Raw genomic sequence first — 16,402 nt, 5'->3', positions numbered from 1 at the left:
GAAGACGAAGGCGAAGACGGAGACGAAGACGGAGACGAGCGACGAAGAAGACGAAGAAGAAGCGTAGCAGTTGTTTTAAGTTAGTTTCGGTGCTGAAGATCGTCAGGCAAGAAGAGACTACATCATGCACAGACGCACCGAGTCCGCCGCTGTAATGGAATAGCAAGCAGCAGCCTCAGTGTCAGAAGAAGAAGTTAAAAGGTATTTTGAAGTCTGATTTTACATACCCGGGTGACTCGTGAGGACGGGAAGGAGACGGCCTCACTTCAGCAGTCACCTGTGAGCTGGGATGAAGACCTGACAGCCGAAGACTGGCAAGCGGGAGTCCGTGGTTCGAGTCCGGGACACTGGCCTTCCCCCGCCGCGCCGCTCTGCTGGACGACGCACAACACACGCGGCCGCTTAGAGAAGAGAAACACTGGGACGCCACATTCAAGGTATCACCATCCGATGCACGACGCCGCTCGCAATAATTAAACAGGCCACCTCGCGCTGCGCGTCTCCGGTCAGCTGGGCGAGACGGCGACACGAGATACACACCGCTACGCGTAATCAGACGCCGCCGCCGCCGCCGCCGCCGCCGCTGCCGCAGCAGAAGGCTACGCAAACGACACGGCTGCCGCTCTCCGAACCAGAACGTCCAGTAAGATAACAGCTGTACGAAACTTTCAATAAAAGTTATCTTTTGTAAAAATGATGTTTCATTCGACCTCATACCCGAGCCAAGGAAGAACCCACCCTGCCCACATTTTGTAAGAGAGAAAAGTTTATTTATTTAATATTTTCACCCAGACAGAATGCTTGAGAATGCTCATCCTGACAATTGACAGCATCAAAAGAGAAAACCCATTTACATTGAGTGACAGAAGTGTCACATTTAGTAACACAATTGATACATTTGATGTCAGAAGCCGTAGTAACTGTTACATTGATATCCGCTACGTAAATCGATTGTTGAAAAGTATTTACTGTTACCTAAACTGTCAATGATATCTGTAATGTTTGGAAGAGGATAAACATCTGAGATAGTTTGTTTGTTAAGGTGTCTGTAGTCACAACAAAATCTATATCGTTTCGTACCGTCGGGAGACTTCTTTGGAATAATTACAATATTTGAATTATAAGGCGAATCAGAATATTCTATGATTCCATCTTTTAGATGCTGTTCTAAAAATTCATCCAGTACTGGCTGTAAGTGATGCGCAACTCTATAAGGCTTTCTATAAACTGGGGGGCTATTTCCTGTTGGGATCCTATGCTGTGTGATATCTGTTGCTGGCAGTGGACCTTCTGCATTAAATAAATCTTGAAACTCAACTAAAACTGCTTCTATCGTGTCTCTATCCTTTCCTTGCAAATGCTCAATCTTCTGGCGTAATGCGGTTTTATAGGCGTCTGGTTTCTGACCATCATTAATATCTGACCAAATAAAATCTTCTTCTTCAAAAGTACTGACTGTAGCTACTAATATTCCCTTATGCAACTCTTTGTCCTCCACTCCAAAATTGTCAATATGTACCGGTACTTTTCTTTCTCCTTCAACGTCTTGAACCCGTACAACACTTCTACGTACAAAACAATGTGATACATCTAATTCCTCATTTTCCTCTAGTGGCTCTATTAGACATATTGTGTCTATAGGTACCTCGGGGTCAACGGTCATCCAGAGAAGTTTTCCTGAGCCAGATGGTATCTGATCCCGCGAATCAACCTTCAAGGACGTTGCACGCAGTGTAGTTGATTTCGCCTTCCGGTTAGGGAAATCTTGCGGCAGAGGGCCCTTTGCAGCAGTGTCACCAAGCTGAAATACTATTCCGCTAAGTTCTACAGTTTGCTGTCTGAGGTCAATTTTAGCGTGATGTTTATTCAGGAAATCCAACCCTAGGATCGCGTCGTACCCGTCAGTTATCTTTGTTACCACTTCTACATCTTCTTGAAATTGTACACCGTGAATATAGAAAATCAATGATGTACATCCTAATGACTTCACTGTACCTCCTCCTACTCCACTCAATCTATACCTTGGAGGGTCATATTTCTTTTCTCCAATGCATTCATTACTCACTATTGATACGTTTGCGCCTGTATCCACCAGTATCCTTGCCTCTTTATCCTGTATGGTAGCAGATAACCAGCATTCCGCCTTCACATTCGCCTTAATGGCATGAAATTTTATTGGGAATGCCTGGCGGCGGCTCCGACATTCCCGTTTGAGTTTAACTGATGTCTATTTCCAAAAACTTTCTTAGACCTGCATTCCTTGAATGTGTGACCTATTCTTTGACAATTAGTGCATTGAGGTTGTCTGCAGTTTTTTGCTATATGGCCTTGTCGATCGCACCTAAAACATCGTACTCCTGCTGAAAATACATTTCGCTTCTCCTTGTATCTGGTGGCAATGTCAATTTCTTCAAAAGCTGTCGCCACAGATACAGCTTCTGCTAAATTCTTAGGAAACTCTGCCCTGACACGACGGGACGTTTCAGGAGGTAACCCACGTAAAAATGTATCTAGAGCTCTATCTTCTGCTTCTTGTAAAATAACTTTATTTGCTTCATCACTAGTTGTCAACTGATAGGTGTTAATATTAACTTTTCTAATCCTATCTACAAAGCTTTCTAATGACTCGTTTTGCCTCTGAGTGATAGTGTTTAACTGTTCCCTATAAAATCTACAGCTGTTCTGTTTTTGAAAACGTTTAAGTAATCCTTTCTTCAATTCCTCAAATGTTGGAGCATTCCGTAATTCTTCATGGTATAATACGTGTGCTTTAGCCTCTCCTAGCAATCTTAACTTTGTCATTTGTAAGAGCTGTTCATCTGACCATGATCCTAACTTCGCAGCTGCTACTAAATCATCAAAAAAGGCTGTTATGTCTTCGCCAGGTTTACCTGAAAAAGGAGTTACCAAGGCTGCTGCTGAGGAATCTAGGGTAGGAGGGATTGCACTGGTTTGCCTAACCTCACACAACTGTTTAAATAATATATTATTATCATTTTTAAGCTGTTCTATCTGATTAACTAAGCTCTGAATAGCTTCCTCAGTAGAAACCGCTTGTGGTGCTGACTCTGACTTTGTACGATTTCGTGTCATCATTTTACAAACTGTTAGTTACACAATCTTACCACACTGAATGAAAAGGATGTTTAAATATTTTCGACAAACTCTTAAAATTATGAGAGAGAATACACTTCTAAATAAAGAAAATATTACGACTGCTATGCAAACCTCTATCCTTTCACACATTAAACAATACTAACTGTGGATCTTTAGTGACTGTCATTCACACCTCATATTGAGCCAAGGGGTTTTCTCTGACACCAAATGTAACAGTTACTACGGCTTCTGACATCAAATGTATCAATTGTGTTACTAAATGTGACACTTCTGTCACTCAATGTAAATGGGTTTTCTCTTTTGATGCTGTCAATTGTCAGGATGAGCATTCTCAAGCATTCTGTCTGGGTGAAAATATTAAATAAATAAACTTTTCTCTCTTACAAAATGTGGGCAGGGTGGGTTCTTCCTTGGCTCGGGTATGAGGTCGAATGAAACATCATTTTTACAAAAGATAACTTTTATTGAAAGTTTCGTACAGCTGTTATCTTACTGGACGTTCTGGTTCGGAGAGCGGCAGCCGTGTCGTTTGCGTAGCCTTCTGCTGCGGCAGCGGCGGCGGCGGCGGCGGCGGCGGCGTCTGATTACGCGTAGCGGTGTGTATCTCGTGTCGCCGTCTCGCCCAGCTGACCGGAGACGCGCAGCGCGAGGTGGCCTGTTTAATTATTGCGAGCGGCGTCGTGCATCGGATGGTGATACCTTGAATGTGGCGTCCCAGTGTTTCTCTTCTCTAAGCGGCCGCGTGTGTTGTGCGTCGTCCAGCAGAGCGGCGCGGCGGGGGAAGGCCAGTGTCCCGGACTCGAACCACGGACTCCCGCTTGCCAGTCTTCGGCTGTCAGGTCTTCATCCCAGCTCACAGGTGACTGCTGAAGTGAGGCCGTCTCGTAGTCTTTGAAAAGTTGCTGGTGCATTTTTCAAACCGAAAGGCATTCTTTTAAATTGCCAGTGGCCTCCAGGGGTAGAAAATGCTGTTTTATGCCTATCTTCAGGTGCAACTTCCAATTGATGATATATACAAGTTGTTTGTTTCTCGTGTTGGAGCCTGTTTGTGTCATTTGAGTCAGTTCCGCCGAAATGTCTGTACTTGCCTATAACGGTGGGGCGATTATCGCAATGAAAGGTAAAGACTGTGTAGCTATAGCATCTGATAAAAGATTTGGAATTCAAGCTCAGACAGTGTCAACCGACTTCAAGAAGATATTTGAAATGGGACCACATTTATATATGGCTTTGCCAGGTTTAGCTTCCGACACGCAAACCGTGCATCAGAAGCTGAAGTTTCGCCTTAACCTCTACGAGCTGAAAGAAAACAGGAATATCCACCCTAAAACATTTGCAGCAATGGTTTCGAATTTACTTTATGAGAAAAGATTTGGACCTTTCTTTGTCGAACCGGTAATTGCGGGTTTAGATCCTAAAACGTTTGAGCCATTTGTTTGTAACATGGACCTCATAGGTTGCCAAAATATCCCAGAAGATTTTGTAGTCGGTGGAACTTGTACTGAACAACTCTATGGAATGTGTGAAGCTCTGTGGCGACCAGACCTAGGTCCGGATGAGCTCTTCGAAGCCATATCGCAAGCACTGTTGAATGCTGTTGACAGAGATGCAATTTCCGGATGGGGAGCAGTTGTGTACATCATTGAAAAAAACAAAGTCACCGGGATGTAGATGAAGACGAGAGGAAGACGAAGGCGAAGACGGAGACGAAGACGGAGACGAGCGACGAAGAAGACGAAGAAGAAGCGTAGCAGTTGTTTTAAGTTAGTTTCGGTGCTGAAGATCGTCAGGCAAGAAGAGACTACATCATGCACAGACGCACCGAGTCCGCCGCTGTAATAGAATAGCAAGCAGCAGCCTCAGTGCCAGAAGAAGAAGTTAAAAGGTATTTTGAAGTCTGATTTTACATACCCGGGTGACTCGTGAGGACGGGAAGGAGACGGCCTCACTTCAGCAGTCACCTGTGAGCTGGGATGAAGACCTGACAGCCGAAGACTGGCAAGCGGGAGTCCGTGGTTCGAGTCCGGGACACTGGCCTTCCCCCGCCGCGCCGCTCTGCTGGCCGACGCACAACACACGCGGCCGCTTAGAGAAGAGAAACACTGGGACGCCACATTCAAGGTATCACCATCCGATGCACGACGCCGCTCGCAATAATTAAACAGGCCACCTCGCGCTGCGCGTCTCCGGTCAGCTGGGCGAGACGGCGACACGAGATACACACCGCTACGCGTAATCAGACGCCGCCGCCGCCGCCGCCGCCGCCGCTGCCGCAGCAGAAGGCTACGCAAACGACACGGCTGCCGCTCTCCGAACCAGAACGTCCAGTAAGATAACAGCTGTACGAAACTTTCAATAAAAGTTATCTTTTGTAAAAATGATGTTTCATTCGACCTCATACCCGAGCCAAGGAAGAACCCACCCTGCCCACATTTGGTAAGAGAGAAAAGTTTATTTATTTAATATTTTCACCCTGACAGAATGCTTGAGAATGCTCATCCTGACAATTGACAGCATCAAAAGAGAAAACCCAGTTACATTGAGTGACAGAAGTGTCACATTTAGTAACACAGCTGTTACATTTGATGTCAGAAGCCGTAGTAGCTGAACTTTCTCGTTCAAAAATACCCTTACAGAGGCTCCCCGAGGCTTCATGTCCATTTCAAATCTGCGGAGTGGATCTCTACGGGCCATTTCATAAAACACCTGCTGGTAATAAGTATGTTCTTACAATTATAGATCACTTTTCACGCTATCTAGCTATGGTGAGTCTCCCAGATCAGCAAGCAAATACAGTTGCCCAAGCTTTAGTTAACAACTGGATACTTAAATTTGGCGTACCTGAAGCTATTATCACAGATCAGGGATCTAATTTTATGTCTGAACTAATGAAACAGCTATGCCACTTACTAAAAATACGCAAATTACGCACCACTCCGTTACACCCTCAGTGCAACGGACGCACAGAAAGAGTTCATCGGACAATTGGCAAGATGCTTAGTTATTATATTAACGAACAACATTCTAATTGGGATACGTATTTACCAATAATCGTGTCGGTATACAACGCCAAAACGCATGAAGCAACTGGCATGTCACCTTATGAAGTGGTTTATGGGAGAAAAATGCCGTCCCCTTTTGATGTAATCAGGCAGAAAAACGGAAAAGTCGGAGAAACAGTAAGAGATTTCAGTCGAATGATGAAGGATGTATGGAAAAAGGTTCAAAAATCTAATACAAAGGCTTTGGAACGACAGGAAAGATTAGGTAATGCCCAAGCTAAATATCCAAATTACAAAATCGGTCAGTGGGTTATGCTTTCAGCTCCATACGTTGCGAAAGGAAAAACAAAGAAATTTGTAACAAACTACAGAGGTCCTTATCAAATTATTGAGATCACGTCACCAGTCAACGTTAAATTGCAACTGCCCACCAGAACTACTGTTGTGCATGTAAGTCGTTTAAAACCTTTTAAGGGCGCTCCAGATGTAATTCCTTCAACAGTAGTGTCTGCTCTTCCGAAGGGTGGAGGAAGTACCCGAAAAGGAAAAAGAATGGCCAGGCCAGCACAACATACAGACATGGCACCATACGAGTACAATCTTCGACCAAGAGTGCGAATGTCCTAGTGGAATCTCAGTAGACTGTGGATAGTATACATATGTAAATAATTAATAAATGATAATGGTTTATTTTTTAAGAAAAAAAAAGTTGAACGTAGAAACATGTAGATCTTGTAGCTAACAATATATTTTCTCTTTTCTTTCTTTTTGTTTTTACTAGGTTGGTAGGTTCATAATCATGTTGTTTGCTCTTTTAAGAAAACGCCATGCAAAGCATTTCCTACACAAAACCTGTCCTACCTCAATGACTCCCTTGACAGTTCCCTTCTGAAGTCATTAGATACGTTCATAAACTCACAGAAAGACAAAATTGATGCCAATATTATAATGCAACATGTTTTAAAATTAAAAGGTGAACACAAAACTAAAATTATAATGCTAGGAACGGGTATATCTGGAACCTTTGTGTTGATGTTTCTGCTTTGTACAGTTTTCTTTTATTTAAGACGAAAAAATAAGCCAAATAACAATATACCACTTCATCAAATCCCTGTTAATTGGATACCACACTCTTAACTGGTGTACTTCAGTAGTTACTTTTGCGCATTAGTGTATTAATTTTGTTTATTGTACTTCATTCTTCATTAAACAGTCTCTTGTTAAAATAAACAATAATGTAGAATAGATATTCTTGCATTAGTATAGGGTAGATTAAACAGCTGTTGCTATGTAATTTTCTAAGTGAAAAATCTATTTCTGTTTATTCATTCTCATCACGATTTGTTACACTTATTATAACCATTTATGTGTGAACTATGTGATTCATGAGCGCACAGGGCTTTTATAAAGTGATACAGTATTTTCAACATACTTAATGTGACGCATGTGTAAGTCGAGAGTTTTCAGTGCTTGTGTTTTTTCCGTGTGAAGAGTGGAGGAATGTTGAGTGGTAAATTCGAGGGCGAATTTCTCCGAAGGGTGGAGGAATGTTGAGTGGTACTTAAGTAAATAAATTAGTGAAATCAAAGTGAACTAGAAATTAGAATATAAATGGAAAACTTGGTTTAGTTTGGAGAGTTACATACTGGCTCACAGCGGGCCGAACAGCAGAGACAATGACCGTGAAGTCAGCAAGTTCCACATAAGCGGGCGCTGTCGATTCAGCCGTCAGGGCATCGCCCGACCGGCTCACGTGTTTCTCAGTGGTCGCATGTAAGCAAAAGGCCCTCACCTACATCCCAAGAGCCAATGACCGACGTTAAGAAGATTCTTCGAGAAGCTTTTCAACGTGACAGAAGAGGCAATGACCGGCTCACGTGTTTCTCAGTTGTCGTATGTGAGCAAAGGCCCTCGCCTACATTCCAAGAGCCAATGACCGACGTTAAGAAGAATCTTCGAGAATCTTTTCAACGTGACAGAAGAGGCAATGGCCGTGAAGTCGTTCACCTCCAGTAAACTGAAGTGAATAAATACGCGAGACGCAGTGGGCCCGACAGATGTAGATGAAGACGAGAGGAAGACGAAGGCGAAGACGGAGACGAAGACGGAGACGAGCGACGAAGAAGACGAAGAAGAAGCGTAGCAGTTGTTTTAAGTTAGTTTCGGTGCTGAAGATCGTCAGGCAAGAAGAGACTACATCATGCACAGACGCACCGAGTCCGCCGCTGTAATAGAATAGCAAGCAGCAGCCTCAGTGCCAGAAGAAGAAGTTAAAAGGTATTTTGAAGTCTGATTTTACATACCCGGGTGACTCGTGAGGACGGGAAGGAGACGGCCTCACTTCAGCAGTCACCTGTGAGCTGGGATGAAGACCTGACAGCCGAAGACTGGCAAGCGGGAGTCCGTGGTTCGAGTCCGGGACACTGGCCTTCCCCCGCCGCGCCGCTCTGCTGGCCGACGCACAACACACGCGGCCGCTTAGAGAAGAGAAACACTGGGACGCCACATTCAAGGTATCACCATCCGATGCACGACGCCGCTCGCAATAATTAAACAGGCCACCTCGCGCTGCGCGTCTCCGGTCAGCTGGGCGAGACGGCGACACGAGATACACACCGCTACGCGTAATCAGACGCCGCCGCCGCCGCCGCCGCCGCCGCTGCCGCAGCAGAAGGCTACGCAAACGACACGGCTGCCGCTCTCCGAACCAGAACGTCCAGTAAGATAACAGCTGTACGAAACTTTCAATAAAAGTTATCTTTTGTAAAAAATGATGTTTCATTCGACCTCATACCCGAGCCAAGGAAGAACCCACCCTGCCCACATTTTGTAAGAGAGAAAAGTTTATTTATTTAATATTTTCACCCTGACAGAATGCTTGAGAATGCTCATCCTGACAATTGACAGCATCAAAAGAGAAAACCCAGTTACATTGAGTGACAGAAGTGTCACATTTAGTAACCACAACTGTTACATTTGATGTCAGAAGCCGTAGTAGTTGTTACAGTAGAGTCACACAAGGGCACAACAAAAAGACTGCTAAATGAGAGCTTTCGGCCAGAAGGCCTATGTCTAAAGTACACACACACACACACACACACACACACACACACACACACACACACACACACACACACACACACACACACCTCCCCCTAGGGAGCTCACCTCGCTTTGATGAGTTCGTACTTAGGACCAGGGGGTCCCAGCCTTTGCAGCACCTTTTCCCTTTCTGTGTTCCGCATCTATCCTCCTGCTATTCTTTTTCCCCTCCCTTGAGGAACATCTCTGGGATATTTTTGGGAATGTGTTCTGAAGTTTCAGTAGCCTGACATCAGAACAGTCCTTCCACTGTTCTTTATTTCTTTCTTCGTTCTCCATCTCCTATCCTGCCTCTAATTCAGCATTTGAGGTTCCTCTGTTGTTTCTTCTTCCTCCCTGTGCATTCCTGAAGGCCGGCCCAAACATCTGACATGTAACAGGTGACTGGGTATCTCATAATTCCCAGCCCCGAGTCGACAGATAGGATTCGCACGTGACCCCTGGCACAGGCCAGGCCGAGGGAGCGGTGATTGCCTGAACTGTTACCTTCCCAAATTGTCAGTTGGTGCCCTTGTCAGGAGTTCAGGAGGTGTGACCTGAGGTGTGAATAGTTGCCTAAGGCAGGTCAGCCCCCCACTTGTTGGAAGGAGCACCATCAGAGATGCTGACAATCATGTCATAGGCTTTCTCGAAATCTAAATTCATGGCCACAGTCTGGTATTTCTGCAGGAAACCATTTGTGACATTGGCTGACAACGACGAGATGGTAAACTGCAGAATGGCGTGCTCAAAATCCACATTGTGAAGTGGTTAGTAGATTGTGAGATTTGAGCCACCATACCAACTGGCCATGAATGATACATTCTATCACCTTACAAATACAGCTAGTCCAAGAAAAAGGGCTGTAGCCAGAAGGAAGGTGTTTGTCGTTGCCTGGCTTGGGTATGGGTAGGGCTTCACACTAGCCTCTGGGAAACATGCTATCTGCTCAAATGCGACTGTACATATCAAGGAGAAAATGCTTGTCTGCAAGAGAAAGGTGCTCCAATATCTGTCTGGCCCTGGGGCCAGAAGTGAGAGCATGATATAGCTCCCTCACAGTAAAGGTGGCATTGTAGTATTCGTGATTTGGAGAGAAGGGTAATACCTGAGCCTCCTCCACCTGATTTTGAGAGAGGAAAGTGAGGTGATAGTGGATGGAGCTCGAACGCTCCTCAAAACAGCAGCCCAAGGTGTTGGAGATAGCTGTAGTGTCCACAATTACATCATCTGCTACAGTCAGGCCATAAATCGAGGAATGGACCTTGGTCCCAGAGAGCCAATGGAGGTTGTGCCACACGACAGAAGGGGGAATGGAACTGTTAAAAGAACTAGTAAATGATTTTGCTATCAGGAAGAATGTGATGATACTGCGCATGCAACTGTTTGTAACTAATACAGTTTACCTTCGTAGGATGACTGTTAAAAACACGGAAAGCACGTCTCTGTGCGCGAAGCATGTTGTGGCACACCCCAGTCCATCAGGGGACTAGGACACAGAGTGGAGAAGATAAAAGTGCGAGGCATGGAACATTCTGTGGTGGTAAGGATAATGTTCTTGAGGTACTCTACCTGGTCACGACAGCTGGGGAAATGTTGTTTGTTGAAGGTCACCAGGGAGCAATAAAACCTCCAGTTGACCTTAGGAAGCTGCCAGTTGGATTTACGTATAGATGGGGAAGGAATCAGCAGATGGCCAGCATATGGGAAACGGTTACTAGAGCATGTGTAGAGAGAACGGGTGACAAGAGGTGACGGCAAGCTGGGCAGTGTAGAACAAGAGGTCCAAATAGGAATAGGTGTGCATGGAGTCTGAAAGGAATATGGGTGCTCCAGTGTTAAGACAAATGAGGTTGAGTTGATTCAGAATGTCAGCCAAGAGGGCAGCTCTCGGACAGATTCTGGAAGAGCCCTAAAGGGGATGGTGTGCATTAAAGTCACTGAGCAGCAAAAGGGGTGATAGTGTTGATCAATAAACTGAAGGAAGTTTACCCTGGTGACACCAAATGATGGAAGGATGTAATTGCTGCAAAAAGAAAAGGTGAAGCGAGGAATGATAATGCGCACTGCAACAGCTTTCAATGGACTGTTCAGTGAGGTCGTTTAGCTATGAATGCCATTTCAGATTAGCAGTATGACTCCCCCATGAGATGGAATGTTGTCCTTTGGGGGAGGTCAAAGCGGACTGAAAGGAAATGCAAAAGATCAAAGTCGTAATGAGAATATAATTTTGTTTCTTGGTGGCAGCAAACAAATGGACGCGCGATTCAGAGAGCAGCCATAATTCTTCTTATTGGATCTAATGCTGTGAATGTTCCATTGGAGAAGTCATAATGATTGGGGAGGAGGGAACAAAGGAAGGGTAGTCACATGGTTACCGAGTGCCAGGATTCAAAGACTCATTGCTACAGGGAACAGAGACTGGAAGATGTTGTTCCATGAGCTCTATGGAGGCATTGGAATTCTCTCTGAGTCAGCCTGTGGATTCAAGGGCAGAAAAAAGGTGCACTGTGCGCATCGGTGAAATGGATTTCGGCTGGGTGAGGTGGTTGGCAGATGAAGACAGATGTTTGTTGGCTGGAGGGGTGTAAAACGTCTGCATGGGAGTATTCCTTCTGCCCTTTCCGGCCTACCGATTTGTAGCAGATGACTTCGCCGCTGGAGGTGAAGCTTTGGTGGCTAGTTGGAAAGCTGGAGGAGGAAAAGGAGATGGGGATGTTACTGTGACACTGGGCAATTTGACAACTGCTGTGCTGAATTTGAGATCGCATGTCTGTGTGGCCATGTGCGTTGTGGAGTGTCACGTGGCAAGAATGATACTGTAAATGCCAGATGGTAAAACTCAGGGTTTTCGACTATCCAGCAATTTGCGAACGACAGGGAAAGGCAATTTTTCCTTCACCTGGGTCTCCTGGATGGTCCTCTTATTGAGATACATGGAAAATTCTCAGGATGAGTGTGCAGGGTCGCTATTGCAATCGATACAGTGGGGAGGAGGAGGTGAGTAATCGCTTTCATGAGCATTCCTACTACAAGTAACACATTTGGCTGTGTTTCAACAGGACATTAGAGTGTGGTTGTAACATTGACACCGGTAACAGCACATCGGGTTTGGAGTGTACAGTTGGACCGAGATGACTTCATAGCCTGCTTTGATCTTCGATGGAAGCACTATTCAATCAAACATGAGGGAAAAAGTGTAGTGATACATCCCATTCCTTGAATGAGAGATTTCATGTCCTTAAATATATGTCAGAGAAAAAATGTTCATGACACAGTAGTTGATAAGTGGTGAGCATCCTACTGTTATGAAATGTTTTAAATTGTAGGTGCTGATACCAGACCTAAGGATCCAGTGACTGTATCGATGTGAGTCAAATGACCCTACCTGCTGTGGTGGAGATAGGATCTCTGTGGAGCGGGTGGTGTTTAAGAAAAGAGATCCATGAAATCTAAGAACGTGAAATGTCAAAGATAATAAATGTATTGTAATTGTTAATTATCAAATTGAATATCAGATCTGTTATGTATGTAGTACAGAGAGGCAGCGTACTAGTTGGTTGCCGTCCTCGTTTATTATGTATTGAGTTCTAATTTTGAAGATAATGGAAGAAGGTGAATTGAATCTAACTTTTTATTCATGTGGTGGAGTGAATAAGAACAAGAAGTTAATTTTCAGCTGCTTTATCTGCAGCCCATAAAGATGGAAAGTCTAAGCCAAGTTGGAGGAAGAAGCCACATGGATTCAGGGTACAGTGTAGCTGGACCCTGGTTATTAATACTTAATGGTGATCAAATATTCATTAAGTAACATTCACCATACATAAAAGGAGTGTTCAAGTGGCAACTTATTTAAGTGTTTTGTGTGTGAGGTGAAGTAAAACAAAGCACCACACAGCCCATGTCAACCTGAAGCAGTTCAAATGTGTGTAGTCATTAAGGCTGCATCAACTTTTTTCATTACCTGATTGACTGCTGTGACACCCTGATCAGAGAGGTAAGCTTGGATATCTTCCTTGGTCAGACCATCGAGCAGGCTACTATAAATAATACCATGGAAAGGATTCAGCATTTGATGGGCCTCGACATGAAGAGGATAGCTGTGGAGGAGCGAAGCGACAAACAGTTGTTGGACTTGAAAATCACAATTGGTCTCCAAAAGCAAAGTGCTATTATGTGAACAAGAGCGGGATTTAATGGGGCCTGCAAGTACATCAACACCTTTCTGAATAATAAACGGATTAACTTTATTAAAGGACTGATCTCCTTCAGTATGTGATACCACAATAAACTGAGGTGCAGCTGAGAGATTCTTGGAATCTTTAGCCTCATTCCGTTTACGTTTAGTAGATGTAGGCTGAGATGGTGCTTAGCTCATTGCTGGTATCCCAGACTTGTTTCCTCAAGCGGTGTCTTCAGCAATGTTCCCAATCATCTTTACTCATCGTGTATTGACAATGAATTTCGCTTTTCCACTGACAAAACAGTTTATATGAATTTCTGGTAGCACAAGCAGTTTCTTCCTCCACCTTTATACATCTTGGGCCTGTTGTTCTCCCATTCCCTGAAACTACAAAATGCCTGGGGCTCATGCATGGTAGAAAACTTTCTTGGTCGTCCCATGTGTCTTACCTGTTCAAACGCTATACCTTATCTCTGTGTCCTATGTGTTCCAAGTTGTACTTTCTGGGGAGCAGATCGGACCATCCTCCTCTGGTTGTACTGGTCTCTTGTCTGTTAAAAACTAGACTATGGTTGTTTTGTTTATGCATCTGCATGTCTGTCTATCTTATGCCGCCTGAATACAGTCCACCATCGTGGAGTACATTTGAGCACTGGCGCCTTTTCACTAGTCCAGCTGAGAGTCTCTATGCAGAAGCTCTGAACTACTGCTGTCATACCATTGTGATGTTCTCCTCAGTGGATATGCATCCTATTAGCCTGCCATGCCTGGCCACCAATCCTGTGGCTTATTCTTTGATGACTCCCTTGACTGCCAGTCTGGGGTGTGTCCTTCTCTGTTACCTCCCGGAGTTCACTTTCGGCTATTGCTCCAGCAGCTTCTTGCTACCTGCCACGTTCCTGGCTTCATGCAGCAGCCCGTGTTCATCTTAGACTTCATTTCCCTCCGAAGGAAACTATTCCAGATTTAATCTATCACTTAAAGTTTCTCAACCTTCGCACACAACTTAGCAATAGTACCTATGTGAACACCGATGGCGCCAAGACTGACTATGGTGTTGGGTCTCCCTTCATCAGTGGCAGTGACCATTCTCAGTATCGGCTTCCAGAACACTGCTCAATATTTATGGCAGAGGTTGTCTTTCGCTGTCAGGCTAATCAGTGCATTTGGCTGTCCATCCTTTAGTGCCACAGGTCCAAGAAAGCTTCCATTTGCTCTCTGCAGAGGTAGCCACTGTCATATTCTTGTGGGGGTTCCTAGTCGAATTGGTCTGGTGGTAAATAAGGCTGCTGCCAAGGCTGTGTCCTCGTATCTTGATCCACTATAGCTCTTCCATCCCTTCAGATGATCTTTGTGTTGCTGTCTGTCAGCAGGTGGTGTCACTTTGTCATCGCCACTGGTCTTCCCTTCACGGGAACAAGTTCTGGGGAATCAAACCTCTCCCAGCAGCTTGGCTGACCTCATCTTGGATGTGCTCATTGTCAACATATGACAGTTCGCCCTTTCTTGGCTGAATGCCCTTTTTTAAACCACTTACATTCTCATGTATGTTTGCTGTCTGAGTTATTCCCGGATGTTTTAGCGAACGATGTGCGGGCTGTCAACAGCGTTTTACTTTCTATCCATTGTAGCAATATGGTGAAGGACATTTAATCTTCTGGTTCAGGACCACCGCTATCTCTCCAGCATGCTTTGTATACCTTTCTCAACGAAGTAGTCCTTGTTCTTAGCTCACATTGCTTCTGTCAGTTGGGCTTAATATATAGTTGCTTTTAGGTGTATTTACTTCTTGATGATCTAAGGTTGTGACATAGGTGCTTATTACCTTAGTTGTTTTCGTACCTTAAAACAAACAACTCACACACATGACCATGGCCTCTGGCCGTCAAGTCCGAACTATCAGCAACTGCACATGATGGGAGGAGCAGTCCGAGTGGTGGGGGTAAGGAGGAGGCTGGGATGGGAAAGGGGGGGGGGGATAGCAAGATTGCTCTGAAATGAGGAATATCCTACTCACTGTCCTTCCCAGCCCTCCCACAGTGTGTTCCACCACCCACTGAACCTATATGACATCCTCGTCCATCCCTTCTTCCACCCATGCTCCCAACTCTTTACCTCCTGACTCGTATAAATGTAATAGAACTAAATGCATGACCTGTCCCATAGTCCCTTCCATGACTGCAGTCTAGTCACAAGCATCACCTATCACAGCAAAGACAGGGCTACCTGTGAAAACAGACATGCAATCTACAAGCTAAGCTCCAACCATTTTGCTGTGTTCTACGTGGCATGACAATCATTCTGCTGTCTGTCTGCATGAATGGCTACAGAGAAACTGTGGTCAAGAAACAGCTGGACCATCCAGTTGCTGAGTACGCCGCCGAACACAACATTCTTCACTTTAGTGACTGCCGACACCAGCTTTTCTGAATTGAGCAGGTGGGAACTATCCCTGCAATGTATCCTAGATTCCCATCACCCTTATGGCCCCCAACCTTTCCTAGTCACTGTCTTTCACCTACCCATTCCTTTCCCTGCTCCAACTTCAGTACTACACTGTCTTCTATTCCGTCAGTGCACCCAGCGTCTACTTACTCCTCTCCTTTTCCTCTCCCCTGTCCCACTCCTTCACCCCCCCCCCCTCACCCCCCACCACCCCCGTCCAACCTCCTGACTGCACCTAACTGTCCTGTCCTATTTCCACCATGTCCCTATATGCTCCCACAAACAGCACTTTATCATCCCCCACTTCTACCCTCTTATCGCTTCCCTTCCCCACCTCAGCCTCCTCCTTGTGCGCAAGTTTTCTTCTATTGTAAGCCTATGATGGCTGTAGCTGGATTGTAGTATTTTTAAATCTCTATTTTAGTTGGGTGACGGTCCTGGTCTATTACGTGGTAAGCAAGTATGCTACGGAAGCTGTTACTTCTTAGGGATCTGAGTGTTCTAAAGGTCTTGTTTTAAAGTTTGTTCATTTTTTCCCTGCATGTATTAACTGTGAAGTGTTGCATGTGAGATC

At 44.9% G+C, this 16,402-nt stretch overlaps 2 protein-coding genes across 2 annotated transcripts in view; both read left to right on the top strand.

Moving 5' to 3' along the window:
• The window catches only part of LOC126100409 (DNA replication ATP-dependent helicase/nuclease DNA2-like), a 176,999-nt gene that overhangs the window by 93,716 nt on the left and 66,881 nt on the right, over window positions 1-16,402 (top strand). The gene's annotated exons all lie outside the window — the stretch shown is intronic.
• On the top strand, window positions 4,132-4,794 carry LOC126100410 (proteasome subunit beta type-3-like). Its single transcript, XM_049911004.1, has one exon. The coding sequence runs from the start codon at window positions 4,192-4,194 to the stop codon at window positions 4,786-4,788; it is 597 nt and encodes a 198-aa protein (XP_049766961.1). The 5' UTR covers window positions 4,132-4,191; the 3' UTR covers window positions 4,789-4,794.

This window comes from Schistocerca cancellata, chromosome 9 (genome assembly GCF_023864275.1).
Source record: "Schistocerca cancellata isolate TAMUIC-IGC-003103 chromosome 9, iqSchCanc2.1, whole genome shotgun sequence".
In the NCBI taxonomy this organism is placed as follows: domain Eukaryota; kingdom Metazoa; phylum Arthropoda; class Insecta; order Orthoptera; family Acrididae; genus Schistocerca; species Schistocerca cancellata.
This window is presented reverse-complemented; position numbering and strand designations above follow the sequence as displayed.